This window comes from Oncorhynchus tshawytscha, linkage group LG04, assembly GCF_018296145.1.
Source record: "Oncorhynchus tshawytscha isolate Ot180627B linkage group LG04, Otsh_v2.0, whole genome shotgun sequence".
In the NCBI taxonomy this organism is placed as follows: domain Eukaryota; kingdom Metazoa; phylum Chordata; class Actinopteri; order Salmoniformes; family Salmonidae; genus Oncorhynchus; species Oncorhynchus tshawytscha.
In genome coordinates, this window is record NC_056432.1 from 28,482,640 (window position 1) to 28,500,904 (window position 18,265).

The 18,265-nt window shown below is 45.8% G+C and overlaps 1 protein-coding gene across 4 annotated transcripts in view; it reads right to left on the bottom strand.

Moving 5' to 3' along the window:
* The window catches only part of LOC112248480 (PDZ and LIM domain protein 2), a 60,588-nt gene that overhangs the window by 13,964 nt on the left and 28,359 nt on the right, over window positions 1–18,265 (bottom strand). For all 4 annotated transcript variants that reach the window (XM_024417541.2, XM_024417542.2, XM_024417544.2 and 1 more), the window contains 2 exons: window positions 15,376–15,527; window positions 13,099–13,168 (listed from right to left, as the gene is read on the bottom strand). In XM_024417541.2, the coding sequence (XP_024273309.1) occupies window positions 13,099–13,168; window positions 15,376–15,527 (222 nt within the window). The remainder of the gene's footprint in view (window positions 1–13,098; window positions 13,169–15,375; window positions 15,528–18,265) is intronic.

Consider the following 18,265-nt stretch of genomic DNA (forward strand, 5'->3'; position numbering starts at 1 on the left):
AATCCAAGATGGCGTAGCAGTCAGACGTCTTTGTCCTGTCGTGTCCCTTGTATATATCTTTTTACATCCTTTTCTTCACATATCTTTTAAAAATATTTTCCTAAACCTCAACTTCTAAATACTCTCCTGCAACCCGCCTCACCCAATGTGGTGTGGAGCTGTTTTTCTATTTAATTCGGATCTGGAATCCCTCAACTGAAGCTAGCCAGCTAACTACCTACCAGTTATCAGTCAGCAAACCATTGCTAGCGGTCATCAGCTAACCTTTAGCTCAGAAAGCTCTCGCCAGTTCGAACAACGTGACTCAAACCAGAGCACAACGTACCTATTATTATTTTAATTTTTTTCCCCACATATCCCCGGATTCCTACCGCAAACTCTGAACATTTTCATCTGGATCTTCGAAACTAGCTAAACACAATCCCGGGTGACTACTCCTGGCTAGCATTTCCATCCTGGAGCAAGCACCAATTAGCCTGAAGCTAGCCCGGCCAGGGCTCCTGTGATACCACCGAAGCCCACTCCTGGGCTACAATATCCAGACCCCTTCTACTGCCGGTATGGGGCAGAAACGGGGCGTAACCCCGCCAATCCTCTACGACTGGAATACCGACATAATCTGCCCGAGGATTCCAACAGGCCCCTCAGGCGCGACGTCCGCTGAAGGCCCATTCTGCTTACCGCGGCCTACTAGCTACCTGGAACCCTACTAATTCCACGACTGGTCTATCGACATCACCACACGAAGAGGCAAAAACAGACTTACCACCATCGCGACGTCCCCCAAAAGGCTAACTTGCTAGCACCGGTCTGTTAACTGCTAACTCGCTTGCCCTGGTCTGCTAACTGCTAGCTTGCCTGCTCCGCTCTGCTAACTGCTGGCCCCGGTCTGCCGAAATGCTTGCTTGCTAACCCGGTCTGCTAACTGCTAGCTTGCCAGCCCCGGTCTGCTAACTGCTAGCTTGTTTAGCCCCGGCCTACTAACTGCTAGCATCGGCCTGCTAACTGTCTGAATCGCTGTGTCCACAGTCAGCCCAACCACTCACTGGACCCATATGTTCACTTGGCTACTCATGCCTCTCTCTAATATCAATATGTTTTGTCCATTACTGTCCTACTTAGTGATTGCTGTCTTATTTCACTGTAGAGCCTCTAGCCCTGCTCAATATGCCTTAACCAACCATGTTGTTCCACCTCCAACATATGCGATGACATCACCTGGTTTAAACGTCTCTAGAGACTATATCTCTCTCATCATTACTCAATGCCTAGGTTTACCTCCAATGTACTCACATCCTACCTTAATTTTGTCTGTACATAATGCCTTGAATCTATGCTATCGTGCCCAGAAACCTGCTCCTTTTACTCTCTGTTCAAAAAGTGCTAGACGGCCAGTTCGTATAGGCTTTAGCCGTACCCTTATCCTACTTCTCCTCTGGTGATGTGGAGGTTAATCCAGGTCCTGCAGTGCCAAGCTCCACTCCCATTCCCCAGGTGCTCTCATTTGTGGATTTCTGTAACCGTAAAAGCCTTGGTTTCATGCATGTTAACATTAGAAGCCTACTCCCTAAGTTTGTTTTACTCATTGCTTTAGGACACTCTGCCAACCCGGATGTCCTAGCTGTGTCTGAATCCTGGCTTAGGAAAACCACCAAAAACCCTGAAATCTCCATTGCTATTTATAACATTTTCCACCAAGATAGAACAGCCAAAGGGGGCTTTGTTGCAATCTAGCATGCAGAGTTCTGTATTACTATCCAAGTCTGTACCCAAACAATTCGAGCTTCTACTTCTAAAAATTCACCTTTCCAGAAACAACAACACTGTTGCCGCTTGCTATAGACCTCCCTCTGCCACCAGCTGTGCCCTCGATACCATATGGGAATTGATTGCCCCCCATCTATCTTCTGAGCTCGTGCTACTAGGTGACCTAAACTGGGACATGCTTAACACCCCGGCCATCCTACAATCTAAGCTTGATGCCCTCAATCTCACACAATTTATCAATGAATCTACCAGGTACAACCCCAAATCCGTAAACACGGGCACCCTCATATACGTCATCCTAACTAACTCGCCCTCCAAATACACCTCTGCTGTTTTCAATCATCAAGATCTCAGCGATCACTGCCTCATTGCCTGCATCCGTAATGGGTCTGCGACCAAACGACCACCCCTCATCACTGTCAAACGTTCCCTAAAACACTTCTGCGAGCAGGCATTTCTAAATCGACCTGGCCGGGGTATCCTGGAATGACATTGACCTCATCCCGTCAGTAGATGATGCCTGGCTATTCTTTAAAAGTGCCTTCCTCACAGTCTTAAATAAACATGCCCCACTCAAAAAAGTTAGAAGTAGGAATAGATATAGTCCTTGGTTCACTCCAGACCCGTCTGCCCTTGACCAGCACAAAAACATCCTGTGGCATTCTGCATTAGCATCGAATAGCCCCTGTGATATGCAACTTTTCAGGGAAGTTAGGAACAAATATACACAGGCAGTTAGAAAAGCTAAAGCTAGCTTTTTCAAACAGAAATTTGCATCCTGTAGTACTAACTCAAAAGGTTCTGGGACACTAAGGTCCATGGAGAATAAGAGCACCTCCCCCCCAGCTGCCCACTACTCTGAGGCTAGGAAACACTGTCACCACTGATAAATCCACTATAATTGAGAATTTCAATAAGCATTTCTCTACGGCTGGCCAAGCTTTCCACCTGGCTACCCCTACCCCGGCAACTGCCCGGCACCCTCCACAGCAAACCGCCAATGCCCCCACCATTTCTCCTTCACCCAAATCCAGATAGCGGATGTTCTGAAAGACCTGCAAAATCTGGACCCCTACAAATCAGCCGGGCTAGACAATCTGGACCCTCTCTTTCTAAAATTATCTGCCGAAATTGTTGCAACCCCTATTACTAGCCTGTTCAACCTCTCTTTCGTATTGTCTGAGATTCCCAAAGATTGGAAAGATGCCGCGGTCATCCCCCACTTCAAAAGGGGGTGACACTCTAGACCCAAACTGCTACAGACCTATATCTATTCTACCCTGTCTTTCTAAGGTCTTCGAAAGCCAAGTTAACAAACAGATTACCGACCATTTCGAATCTCACCATACCTTCTCCGCTATGCAATCTGGTTTCAGAGCTGGTCGTGGGTGCACCTCAGCCACGCTCAAGGTCCTAAATGACATCATAACCACCATCGATAAGAGACATTACTGTGCAGCAATATTCATTGACCTGGCCAAGGCTTTCGACTCTGTCAATCACCACATTCTTATTGGCAGACTCGACAGCCTTGGTTTCTCAAATGATTGCGTCGCCTGGTTTACCAACTAGGGCCTGTTCTCCGGACCTCTGGCAGTCTCTATGGGTGTTCTCGGGCCGACTCTCTTCTCTGTATACATCAATGATGTTGCTCTTGCTGCTGGTGATTCTCTGATCCACCTCTACGCAGACGACACCATTCTGTATACTTCTGGCCCCTCTTTGGACACTGTGTTAACTAACCTCCAGACAAGCTTCAATGCCATACAACTCTCCTACCGTGGCCTCCAACTGCTCTTAAACGCAAGTAAAACTAAATGCATGCTATTCAATCGATCACTGCTCGCCCTTCCAGCATCACTACTCTGGATGGCTCTGACTTAGAATACGTGGACAACTACAAATACCTGGGTGTCTGGTTAGACTGTAATCTCTCCTTCCAGACTCACATTAAGCATCTCCAATCCAAAATTAAATCTAGAATTGGCTTCCTATATCACAACAAAGCATCCTTCACTCACGCTGCCAAACATACCCTCGTAAAACTGACCATTTTACCGATCCGACTTCGGTGATGTCATCTATAAAATAGCCTCCAACACTCTACTCAACAAATGGAATTCAGTCTATCACAGTGCCATCCGTTTTGTCACCAAAGCCCCATACACTACCCACCATTGCGACCTGTACGCTCTCGTTGGTTGGCCCTCGCTTCATACTCGTCGCCAAACCCACTGGCTACAGGTTATCTACAAGTCTCTGCTAGGTAAACCCCCGCCTTATCTCAGCTCACTGGTTACCATAGCAGCACCCAGTCATACCTGCTGGAGTGCATGCTACATCTCACTGGTCACCCCCAAAGCCAATTCCTCCTTTGTTCATCTTTCCTTCCAGTTCTCTGCTGCCAATGACTGGAACAAACGGCAAAAATCTCTTAAGCTGGAGACTCATATCTCCCTCACTAGCTTGAAGCACCAGCTGTCAGAGCAGCTCACAGCTCACAGATCACTGCACATAGCCCATCTCTAAACAGCCCATCTATCTACCTCATCCCCATACTGTATTTACAGTGCCTTGCGAAAGTATGCGGCCCCCTTGAACTTTGCGACCTTTTGCCACATTTCAGGCTTCAAACATAAAGATATAAAACTGTATTTTTTGTGAAGAATCAACAACAAGTGGGACACAATCATGAAGTGGAACGACATTTATTGGATATTTCAAACTTTTTTAACAAATCAAAAACTGAAAAATTGGGCGTGCAAAATTATTCAGCCCCTTTACTTTCAGTGCAGCAAACTCTCTCCAGAAGTTCAGTGAGGATCTCTGAATGATCCAATGTTGACCTAAATGACTAATGATGATAAATACAATCCACCTGTGTGTAATCAAGTCTCCGTATAAATGCACCTGCACTGTCATAGTCTCAGAGGTCCGTTAAAAGCGCAGAGAGCATCATGAAGAACAAGGAACACACCAGGCAGGTCCGAGATACTGTTGTGAAGAAGTTTAAAGCCGGATTTGGATACAAAAAGATTTCCCAAGCTTTAAACATCCCAAGGAGCACTGTGCAAGCGATAATATCGAAATGGAAGGAGTATCAGACCACTGCAAATCTACCAAGACCTGGCCGTCCCTCTAAACTTTCAGCTCATACAAGGAGAAGACTGATCAGAGATGCAGCCAAGAGGCCCATGATCACTCTGGATGAACTGCAGAGATCTACAGCTGAGGTGGGAGACTCTGTCCATAGGACAACAATCAGTCGTATATTGCACAAATCTGGCCTTTATGGATGAGTGGCAAGAAGAAAGCCATTTCTTAAAGATATCCATAAAAAGTGTCGTTTAAAGTTTGCCACAAGCCACCTGGGAGACACACCAAACATGTGGAAGAAGGTGCTCTGGTCAGATGAAACCAAAATTGAACTTTTTGGCAACAATGCAAAATGTTATGTTTGGCGTAAAAGCAACACAGCTCATCACCTTGAACACACCATCCCCACTGTCAAACATGGTGGTGGCAGCATCATGGTTTGGGCCTGCTTTTCTTCAGCAGGGACAGGGAAGATGGTTAAAATTGATGGGACGATGGATGGAGCCAAATACAGGACCATTCTGGAAGAAAACCTGATGGAGTCTGCAAAAGACCTGAGACTGGGACGGAGATTTGTCTTCCAACAAGACAATGATCCAAAACATAAAGCAAAATCTACAATGGAATGGTTCAAAAATAAACATATCCAGGTGTTAGAATGGCCAAGTCAAAGTCCAGACCTGAATCCAATCAAGAATCTGTGGAAAGAACTGAAAACTGCTGTTCACAAATGCTCTCCATCCAACCTCACTGAGCTCGAGCTGTTTTGCAAGGAGGAATGGGAAAATTTTTCAGTCTCTCGATGTGCAAAACTGATAGAGACATACCCCAAGCGACTTACAGCTGTAATCGCAGCAAAAGGTGGCGCTACAAAGTATTAACTTAAGGGGGCTGAAAAATTTTGCACGCCTAATTTTTCAGTTTTTGATTTGTTAAAAAAGTTTGAAATATCCAATAAATGTCGTTCCACTTCATGATTGTGTCCCACTTGTTGTTGATTCTTCACAAAAAAATACAGTTTTATATCTTTATGTTTGAAGCCTGAAATGTGGCAAGGCACTGTATCTTGCTCCTTTGCACCACAGTATCTCTATCTACCATTCCAGTGTTTAATTGCTATATTGTAATTACTTCGCCACCATGGCCTATTGACTCTGGCTGTGCTCGGACACGGTGGGGTGTCAATTCCAATATCACGGTCACCATGGTGTCTTCAAAGTCTCTCAGTGGTCAATACATAGCATCAGCAATTCAGGGTAAATATACATAATTGGTTCTGACAGGACCCTGCTTAGTCACAATGCGAACATGTCTAAGAGGCTGATGGACTCAAAAGCTTAACACCCACCTGAGTGATGCACTGCAATCTCTCTGGGCCAACAAACTTTCTAGCAGAGACTGTGTGAGCTGTAGGAGTGTATGTTTTTCCATTACCACCAGCAAAGTAGCATCATTAGACTGAGGAAGAAAGGGCATTTCAGATCATAGTCACAGAGTCCTTATGGGGATGATTACTTTAAATAGGAACTTCGCCCCCAACTTTGTGGCTAGCTTCTCATACACACAGAACTTGAGCTCCCCTAAAACTCTTGTCTTTAGGCAAAGCCCACTCATGTTATTGTGAGATCATAGGTGGTCTCATATACTGTAACTGGTCTCATAAGGGGAGCAGTCCAGCCAGCCATCAGCCGGGCTGCCACCAACAGGCCCAGATACAGTGAGAAAACCGATGCCAGGCAGGCCGAGAGAGTTTATTTATCCTTGGAGGGAGCTATGAGCAACACATTTTTCAACCCTATTAAATTCCCCACAAGGCTCCAACTGAAGCTGCATATCAAACTCATCTGGAGCTCATTATGGTTTTGTTAAATCGTTGGACATTTAATTTATGATCGGCAATCAATGATCGTCAGAATCCACCCTTTCATATACAGTGCATTTGTATTCAGACCCCTTATTTCCACATTTTTACGTTACATTTTATTCTAAAATTGATTAAATAAAAAAAACATCCTCATCAATCTACACACTACCCCATAAATGCAAAGTTAAAATTATTTTTATTATTTTTTGCCCCCAAAATACTGAAATATATAAGTATTCAGTATTCTTATTTATAGAGGTATTCAGACCCTTTGCTGTGAGACTCAAACTTGAGCTCAGGTGCATCCTGTTTCCTTTGGTCATACTTGAGATGTTTCTACAACTTGATTGGAGTCCACCTGTGGAAGATTCAATTGGACATGATTTGGAAAGGCACACACCTATCTATAGAAGGTCCCACAGTTGACCGTGCATGTCAGAGCATAAACCAAGCCATGAAGTCAAAAGGAATTGTCCGTAGAGCTCTAAGACAGGATTGTGTCGAGGCACATATCTGGGGAAGGGTACAGAAAAGTTTATGCAGCATTGAAGGTCCCCAAGAACACAGTGGCCTCCATCATTCTTAAATGGAAGAAGTTTGGAATCACCAAGACTCTTACTAGAGCTGGCCTCCCGGCCAAACTGAGTAATCGGGCAAAAAGGGCCTTGGTCAGGAAGGTGATTAAGAACCTGATGGTCACTCTGACAGAGCTCCAGAGTTCCTCTGTGGAGATGGGAGAATCTTCCAGAAGGACAACCATCTCTGCAGCATTCCATCTGGTAGTGGCCAGATGGAAGCCCCTCCTTAGTAAATGGCGCATGATGGTCCGCTTGGAGTTTCCAAAACGCACCTAAAAGGACTCTCAGACCATGAGAAACAAGATTCTCTGGTCTGATGAAACCAAGATTTGGCCTGAATGCCAAGCATCACATCTGGAGGAAACCTGGCTCCATCCCTATAGTGAAGCATGGTAGTGGCAGGATCATGTTGTGGGGATGACTGGGAGACTAGTCAGGACTGGAAGACTAGTCAGGATGGAGGGAAAGATGAATGGAGCAAAGTACAGAGATCCTTGATGAAAACCTGCTCCAAGCGCTCAGGACCTCAGACTGGGGCAAAGGTTCACCTTCCAACAGGACAACAACCCTAAGCACACAGCCAAGACAACACAGGAGTGGCTTCGGACCAGTCTCTGAACGTCACTGAATGGCCCAGACAGAGCCCGGACTTGAACCTGATCGAACATCTCTGGAGAGACCTGAAAATAGCTGGGCAGTGACACTCCCCATCCAACCTGACAGAGATTGAGAGTATCTGCAGAGAAGAATGGGAGGAACTTCCCAAATACAGGTGTGCCAAGCTTGTAGCGTCATACCCAAGAAGACATGAGGCTGTAATCGCTGCAAAAGGTGCTTCGACAAAGTCCTGAGTGAAGGGTCTGAATACTTATGTAAATGTTATATTTAAAAAATTTTGCTTTGTCATTATGGGGTATTGTGTGTAGATTGATGAGGGCAAAAAAAACAATTGTACACTGCATAACAATGAGAGGCACCACTGAAGAAAAAAAACAAGATGCACATACCAATATTACATTTATTTAATATCCCATTACTTCTAAAATAACCTATTTTAATGAGTGGAGAATTTGGAGCAATCTTCATAAATCAATATTTCTGCTGTTTCCTCATTAATCCCATGGCTAGTATTCAACTGGACGGACATTTACAGTATGACTGACTACAGCAACGTTGTGCTTTACATTTGTACCTGGAGGGACACTTTTACCAGACTAACAATTATTATGATTTATGACAAACAAATGGATCCATGACAACCCTTATCCCAAATTCAAGGTGATATCCTGCGTAAACTAGAGCATATATGCTGACGTGTCAGTTTCTGCTGGAGCAAGGGGCAGTTATCCACACGGTTACCTTGACAACAACTTACGGAATGTTCACATACCATTTGAACGCCTGAGCAAACCGCACCAACTAATAAAAAGGTCCATCTCTCCTGGCCAAAATCCCCCCATAAAGCGAGTGGGGCCTGCATCGTCCCCGGCTCGGTGGAGAGTGAGCCCAGCCTAGGGGCCTGGGAGGCAGACAAGGCGAACCTGAAGTGTCCCAGTTAACTTTTCCACTTCAGGGGAAAGAAAAACAATGGTGCTGATCAATCAGTGGGGATGTGGAGAGGCATGCTGCCCGCCGAGGGGCCACAATGGACCCTGGCTTAATGGGCAGAGCGGCCAGAGCCCACGTGAAAAGGCCTGGCTCTGTCAGCTCACAGCCCTCACTCCGTGGAGAAGAGAAAACATCCCCCTCCCTCATACTCCACTCTCCTGCCTCCACCACCCCCACACTAGCTTTAGCCTGCCCGTCAGACAGCACACCCCAGGCCTGCCAAGCCAGACAGCAGCTCTGCTCATGTCAGACCTGAAATAGCACATCAGTCCCAGCGATGTCTTCTCAATCTGTTTGGATATGGTGGTGGGGAGGAAGAGCAGGGAGACTGGGGGAGATAGCAAGGAGGAGAGGGGAGACTGATTGAAGGCAAAGGTATATTTTAAACGTTGATCTGGAAGAGCGCTTTCTGAATTTATTTATTTTATTTTTTATCTCAGGCTAAAGAAAGCAGAGAGTAATTTAAAGTAAAAACCTTGGACTTGAACAACATCTAGTGACATTCCTACTGCTGTATGCCAAGCCGCCATCTCTCTGCTCCACAGCAACAACCACAACTTGCACTCCAACCTGCCACACCCCCCAAAATAGACTGGGGTGAAACCAGTGGCTTGTGTGAAGGCTGGGCTGCTGCGAGCCGGTCTGCCCATCGGGACGTACAGTATGGGTGGAAGGAGGGATAGAAAGATAGATGGAGGGATGGGAGGATGCAGGGGTTGTCCTCCCCTGGATAAAGATTTTAGTGTGGAACATGGTGAGTGTCACAGTGCAGTTGGCCATCCCCCAGTATGATGGTTTATACAGTAACCATCCCATCCCTGACACAGGATGAGGCAGCCCACCAAGGCTACCCTCAGGAACCGCAGAGTGTAGAACTGGAAACCCAGACCGGTGATCCTGCCCCTAATGGCCCAATGACGAGCCATGTCTTCTGAAAAAGAAGCTTGGTTTTGGCCTGGCTCGTCCCAACAGGGATGCTGTTGTGGTCACTTGATGTTATGAACAGACATGCTGCTTCCTACTGATTCCTGGAGGTGGCCAGCAGCGGGGCCAACTCAACAGCTCCAGGCTTGGCTCAGGGTATCCTGGGAGGAATCCGGGACCTGATCCAACTGTCGTCTTTAGTAGGCTGGTCTCTTCCTTTTGTCATGGTGTGCTGGTCCAGCAGATTGGCTAGCTAGTAGCTAGCACAGGGCAAAAGCAGTCATGCACCATGACAAAATGTGGCAAAATAAGATAGAAAGTTGTTCCTGCAATCTAAGTATGTTCTGTATTTCAATACATGGAAATTATCTCCACCCATCAATTTGGGAGCCAGGCTAATGAATCATCCAACCCAAAACAAAATGAAGCTTTTTTGTGCATTAACATAACTGTACATTTGATATCTTTATCAAGCGCATTATCTAGCTCAATGGAAGGCTATTGTCATCAGTAATGGTGGCTGAATATGGGCCTATACACAGCTACTGTGCTCTATGTTCTGGTTTCAGCAGGAGCCAGATCTCTGAATCCATTGTGCATGAGTGACGTATGATGCTGTCAACTCCGCTCAGTCTCCTCATCGTTCCAGTGTGGGTTTCTGGGTCGGGTACAATGGGTATCTCTGTGCTGGAGCTGGTTGTATCGTATAAGGGAGGGGAGTGATGGTTCTGGGGAATTGTTTGGGAATGGCAGAGGCCCTCCCATGTCCCAAGTGTCCCTCTGCCTCTCTCCACCTTCCTTGCCCATCTCCTAGAGCTCCCCAAGTGCCCAATCACACAACGGCAGGCCTTGTAAGGCTGGGGAAAGCCAACACCAGCCTCCCAGAGGCCCTGCCATCAGAGCCACTATTGTACAGGGCATTTTCTCAGGATATCCAACACTCCAGTAAATGGGTGATCCAGCACATCCCAGTTTCCTCACTTGGAGAGCCAAAACATGGGTGGAAAAGCCTTTTAGACGCTTTTCAGAGTGGCTGATCACCTGATACAGCAGTACTCTGCACCTCTCAGGCGGGACAGAGGGCCTTGTCAGGGGAGCGGAGGCCCCGCTGCTCACAGGGCTGCAGTGTTCCTGCCAGCAAGTCGAGAGTAGCACAACACTACAACACAGTGTGTCCATGCAGGCAGGGCAGTGCTCTTCCCAGCCGTATACCCATCGAGCATACTGAAAGGGCTCCACTCACTAATCCCACATCCTGGGTGGGAGGCTCGTCTCCTCTTTCAGACCAGAGAGACCTCCACTGGAGGAAGAGCCCCACCAAAATCCCCTCTCATCCACCGGTGTGGATCCTAGTTAACAGCAAGCTGTCAGGCTTTGAGGAGAGGACAGAGAGAGCTCTACAAGACAGGCTCCAGCCAAGCCACAGTGGAGATAGAGTGGGTGAAGTGGTGACTGAGGGCTCCCAGGGTACTGTCTGTAAACAGTAGGTCAGCCCTGTCAAACCACAGCAAGGAGAGGACACTAATACTGTTAACATGTGTTACATGTACAGGTCTGACAAACAACCAAAAACATGTATCTAGCATGTCATGTCTCTTCAGTTCAAAAACACAGTAACACTCCAAACATTTGGTTAAACAGGGGGACAAGTTGATGCTGGAGTGAGACAGAAGGAATGTGATGGCTCCCAGAGGGGGTGAGAGAGGGGAAATGGATTCCAAACTTGAGATGAAGAATGAGGGGAAAAGGAGAGCTTATCCTGAAATTGTCCAAAAAAGTTGAGTAAAGATTCTAGACCCTTTGGCCCACCTGCCTTCATAAATACCACATACATGTAAGGTCATCTCAGAGAGCCACGAATGACAGAGGAGCATGTATGTCAGTGCATTCATTAAAGGCTGCAGATAAAGATCTCAGACAACTAAATAGTTCTTAATAGTCGACACCCCAGTCTGCCTGGGGCGTCTGTGATACATAGCTTCAAAAGTTCACAAAGAACATCTCATAACAAAACAGTGTCCTTAGGAACGGTCTGCTCTGCACGGTGTTCCAATCAGGAAACTGATTCATGTCTGCACAGACAGGCATCTCTGCACCCCTCCCCTGCTCAGCACAACCTTTTGGAGTATGCCAACATGCACAGCTAATACTCTTAAATCACGTAAGATAGTGTGACTGAATTTGACTGAAATTGAAGGAATGCAGCTTGCAACATAAGCTGATTTATTTCCCAGTCAAAAACTCCTGTTCTAGAAATAGGACAGACAAACCAAAGGGGAGAGGATTGACCAGACCCCCAAAGGAGTGTTGACAGACAGCTTGATAGTGATGATAATTGTAACGTCTGTCAGCTATGTGCTCTCAGAGAGATCATTAGAGTATACTGAACAGTACAAGTTACTTGGCTGGCAGCGATGGGACCAGACTCATCATTAAAATAACTCAAGAGAATATCCCATATCAGACCAGAAGTTTCAGAGTGGCCTCTGCTCAAGTCATCTGCCCCTTAGATGAAGAGCTTAGTTCAATCTTCATTTTCCAGGCCAAAGAGACCATATTTATCTAGCTCCAAGAAATATTCACAGAACTTATAAAATGAATGGAATTCCATTCCCTGTCTCCCAGCCATTAAAGGTCTTGTCTGTTTTTCCTGCTCTGTCATCTCCCATGTTGTGTCTTCTGTAAGGCCAATGCTTGGGACTGGGGCCGTTATACATAGCTGGAATATCTTATGATGAACTTTCCCACAACATTCGCTCTCCTTTGGCTCACTTTCCAGACGCCTCTTTTAGTTGCTGGAATAGTAAATAAGCAGAGTGAATTCATGAAGAAATCAGCTTATATCCCAACCCCATATTTTACTGCTAGTGAGACAAGTTAATATTGCACTAATGAGTCTAATATACTGTAGCAAACCACTAAAAGGTCAAGTATATTGTTTCACTGAGAGCTAATCATTCTCTTCCTTACATTGCTATTTGAACAAACCATTTCCAGATTGTATCCCAACGTAATGTCAGATCTTTAAAAAGTGACCTTTCAGTTCCCCGGCAATGAAAATATCAAATGATGTCTGCATCCTGTCTTTCTTGCTGTGAAGTGTCTCCATTGTAACGTACAATGGCCTTGGAAACTTCAATCATCAAGCTGTGCAGTTCTTTGGAGGTCTACGTTTACACTGATGGGTTTTGTACGTTGAAATAACATAGGAAGAAAAGGGTCTGCTATGGGACCTTGTCCCCTAGTATGAGACAGACCTACCTGTGACAGTGGTCTGGACAGTCTGTGACTCGATGTCTTCTCTTCTGGAGACCACGAACGCAGCTGGATGCTATGAAATGAGAAAGATTACACTGATAATGGTGTTTGCCATCTCATCCAAAATAACCATAATGGTCTCAATCAAAATACATGACCCAAATGTAATAAAAAGTGCTTAAAAATGGATAACATGGTATAACACTTCTCATTACCTTTCATATTCATTTATAAATGTGCGTGTTTAGGGTCATGGGATCATATTTACTCGGTCTCAAGATTACTACAACAGGAATAGATAAGTATAGTCGAGTGCGAGTGTTCACAAAGGCTTTTTATGTGTATTTTGGGATTATTTAAGAAAGTATTTGATGAGGTAGGGTTTCAGGTTTTCAGAAAATGGGCAGGGACTCTGATATCCTAACTTCAGGGGGAAGCTGGTTCCAACTTTGGGGTGCCAGGACCGAGAAGAGCTTGGACTGGGCTGAGCGGACGCTGCTGAGGGACAAAAGACCAGAGGTGGCAGAACGGAATGATCTGTTTGGGGTGTAGGGTGTGAGCACAGTCTGAAGATGGGGAGGGGCAGTCCCTCTTGCTGCTCCATGGGCAAGTACTATGGTCTAGTAGTAAATGCAAGCTTCGACTGGAAGCCAGTGGAGTGTGCGGAAGATCGGGGAGACATGGGAGAACTTGGGAATGTTGAACACCAAACAGGCTGCAGCATTCTGGATAAGTTGCAGGGGTTTGATGACACAAGTGGGGAGCCCAGCGAACAGCATGTTGCAGTAGTCCAGACAGGAGATGACAAGTGCCTAGAATAGGACCTGCATCGCTTCCTGTGTGAGGTAGGGTCGTACTCTACTGATGTTGTAGAGAATGAACTTGCAGGTGCAAGTCAATGCTTTGATTTTTGATGAGAACGACAGGGTGTTGTCCAGCGTCACGCCAAGGTTCTTTGCACTCTAGGAGGGGGACACCGTGGAGGTGTCAAACATGATGGAGAGGTCTTGGAGCGGGCAGGCTTTCCCCGGGCGGAAGAGCAGCTCTGTCTTGTCGAGGTTGAGCTTGAGGTGGTGGGCCAACATACAAGTTCAGATATCTGCCAGGCACGCAGAGATGCGTGTTGCCACCTGGGTCAGAAGGGAGGAAGGAGAAAAGTAGTTGATTGTCATCCGCATAGCAATGATAGGAGAGACCATGTGACGGTGCCGAGTGACTATGTATAGAGAGAAGACGAGGGCCTAGAACCGAGCCCTGGGGGACACCAGTAGTGAGAGTACTTGGTGCAGACACAGATCCTCTCCATGTCATCTGGTAGGAGCGGCCTGCCAGGTAGGATGCAATCCAAGAGTGTGCAGAGCCTGAGACGCCCAGCCCTGAGAGGGTGGAGAGGAGGATCTGATGGTTCACTGTGTTGAAGGCAGCAGATAGATCTAGGGGGATGAGAACAGAGTAGGGTCACCTTTGGCATTGAGGAGAGGGTCCATGACACAGAAAAGAGCAGCCTTAGTTGAGTGACACATCTTGAAGCCTGACTGATTAGGGTCAAGAAGATAAGTCTCGGAGACATAGTGAGAGAGTTGGTCAGAGACAGCCTGCTCAAATGTTTTGGAAAGAAGGGATACCGGTCAGTAGTTTTTACATCAGTGGAGTCAAGTGTTGGTTTCTTGAGTGGGGGAGCAGCTCAGGCCATTATGAAGTCAGAGGGAGGAATGGGAGAAGGTCTCCAGAGATGGTCTGGAGAAGGGGGCCGGACCTCACTAGTCGCAGGATTTCATTTGGAGAGAGGGGGAAGATGTCAAGGCGTTGGGTAGTTTGTCAGGCATTCAATTGACCCAGAGCAAAATAAGGTTTGAACTGTGACCTACAAAGTGACTCAGGAGAATAGAAGCTAGGCCTACAGACAGAGCAGAGCAGAGTGGTGAATGTTCCACAGCCTGGCCCTTTGTTGCTGTGAATTAACAGAGGGGAATGTGATATGCTGTGCACATCCTTTGTTACTACCACACAATCCCATGGCTCCATTTTCTGCCAGTTACTCTTGTACCTATTCACTCTGGTCCTGTGTGGGACTCAAAGGAGCACTTACAATAAGTAGATGCTCTAGTAGTCTACCCTACCCCCATCTCCAACTTATTTAAAAGCACCTGGATAACTGTGGAAACCTACTATCACTGACTATCCATTCAGGTATTCACTCTTCTATTCTCAAGCACACATGCATCTCCTGGTCCTTTAGAGGGAGGTCAGATTGTGGTGCTGGTGGATGCTGTAGTGTACCTCTTGGTGCCGGTGGGTGTGAGCCTCTCTCTCTTTCCCTCAGGACTGGACGGAGCCTCTGGGGAGTAGAGTCCAGGTGACAGAGAGGCTGGGCTGGAGATGGAGTACCCTCTGTAGTTCTGGTTCTCATCTCGACTCACCAGCACCGCCTCCTACAACAGAACAGGGCATGACAGACAGTCTGCATGATACAATTTAATGTACTTATCCAGACAAAACTGTGACAAACTGCTAATATTCCTAAAATAACTTGTCTTGCAACCATGTTTAAGAAATGGATTCACGATGTAAATAAAACATTTGTCTCATTGCACTTTTAGTGGGTGTTCAGACGTTGTTGATAAGGTGTTTGAGATAAAGTATAAGTCAAAACTTTGGGAACACATACTCATTCAAAACGTTTTTCTTTATGTTTACTATTTTCTACATTGAAATAACACATGGAATACGTAGTAACCAAAAAAGTGTTAAACAAATCTAAATATATTTTATATTTGAGACTCTTCAAAGCAGCCACCCTTTGCCTTGATGACATCTTTGCACATTCTTGGCATTGTCTCAACCAGCTTCATGAGGTAGTCACCTGGAATGCATTTCAATTAACAGGTGTGTCTTGTTCAAAGTTCATTTGTGGAATTTCTTTCCTTCTTAATGGATTTGAGCCAATCATTTGTGTTGTGTCAAGGTAGGGGTGGCATACAGAAGATGGTCTTTTACCAAATAGGACTAAGTCCATAATATGGCAAGAACAAATAAGCAAAGAGATCAAATAAGCAAAGAGAAACGACAGTCCCTCATTACTTAAAGACATGAAGGTCAGTCAATACGGAACATTTCAAGAACTTTGAAAGTTTCTTCAAGTGCAGTCGCAAAAACCATCAAGTGCTATAATGAAACTGGCTCTCATGAGTACCGTGACAGGAAAGGAAGACCCAGAGTTACCTCTGCTGCAGAGGATAAGTTCATTAGAGTTAACTGCACCTCAGATTGCAGCCCAAATAAATGCTTCACAGAGTTCAAGTAACAGACACATCTCAACATCAATTGTTCAGAGGAGACCGCGTGAATCAGGCCTTCGATGTCGATTTGCTGCAAATAAGCCACTACTAGAGGACACCAATAAGAAGAAAATACTTGCTTGGCTAAGAAAAACGAGCAATGGACATTAGACCAGTGGAAATCTGTCCTTTTGGTCTGATGAGTCCAAATTTGCGATTTTTGGTTCCAACCAGCTTGTCTTTGTAAACACAATCTCATCTGGTTTGCACTTAGCGGGACTATCATTTGTTTTTCAACAGGATAATGACCCAACATACCTCCAGACTGTGTAAGGGCTATTTGACCAAGAAGGAGAGTGGTGATGGAGTGCTGCATCAGATCACCCAACCTCAACCCAATTGAGATGGTTTGGGAGTTGGACCGCAGAGTGAAGGAAAAGCAGCCAACAAGTGCTCAGCATATAACTATTTTTTCATTTCACCTTTATTTAACCAGGTAGGCAAGTTGAGAACAAGTTCTCATTTGCAATTGCGACCTGGCCAAGATAAAGCAAAGCAGTTCGACACATACAACAACACAGAGTTACACATGGAGTAAAACAAACAGACAGTCAAAAATACAGTAGAAAAGACTATATACGATGTGAGCAAATGAGGTGAGATAAGAGAGGTAAAGGTAAAACAAAGGCCATGGTGGTGAAGTAAATACAATATAGCAAGTAAAACACTGGAATGGTAGATTTGCAGTGGAAGAATGTGCGAAGTAGAAATATAAATAATGGGGTGCAAAGGAACAAAATAAATAAATACAGTAGGGGAAGAGGTAGTTGTTTGGGCTAAATTATAGACGGACTATGTACAGATGCAGTAATCTGTGAGCTGCTCTGACAGCTGGTGCTTAACACTAGTGAGGGAGATAAGTGTTTCCAGTTTCAGAGATTTTTGTAGTTCGTTCCAGTCATTGGCAGCAGAGAACTGGAAGGAGAGGCGGCCAAAGTAAGAATTGGTTTTGGGGGTGACCAGAGAGATATACCTGCTGGAGTGCGCGCTACAGGTGGGTGCTGCTATGGTGACCAGCGAGCTGAGATAAGGTGGGACTTTGCCAAGCAGGGTCTTGTAGATGACCTGGAGGGACGAGTATGAAGCGAGGGCCAGCCAATGAGAGCGTACAGGTCGCAGTGGTGGATAGTATATGGGGCTTTGGTGACAAAACGCATGGCACTGTGATAGACTGCATCCAATTTATTGAGTAGGGAATTGGAGGCTATTTTGTAAATGACATCGCCAAAGTCGGATCGGTCGGATGGTCAGTTTTACGAGGGTATGTTTGGCAGCATGAGTGAAGCATGCTTTGTTGCGAAATAGGAAGCCAATTCTAGATTTAACTTTGGATTGGAGATGTTTGATGTGAGTCTGGAAGGAGAGTTTACAGTCTAACCAGACACCTAGGTATTTGCAGTTGTCCACATATTCTAAGTCAGAACCGTCCAGAGTAGTGATGCTGGATGGGCGGGCAGGTAGCGATCGGTTGAAGAGCATGCATTTGGTTTTACTTGTATTTATGAGCAGTTGGAGGCCACGGAAGGAGAGTTGTATGGTATTGAAGCTCGTCTGGAGGTTAGTTAACACAGTGTCCAAGGAGGGGCCAGAAGTATACAGAATGGTGTCGTCTGCGTAGACTCACCAGCAGCAAGAGCGACATCATTGATGTATACAGAGAAGAGAGTCGGCCCAATAATTGAACCCTGTGGCACCCCCATAGAGACTGCCAGAGGTCCGGACAACAGGCCCTCCGATTTGACACACTGAACTCTATCAGAGAAGTAGTTGGTAAACCAGGCGAGGCAATCATTTGAGAAACCAAGGCTATCGAGTCTACTAATGAGGATGTG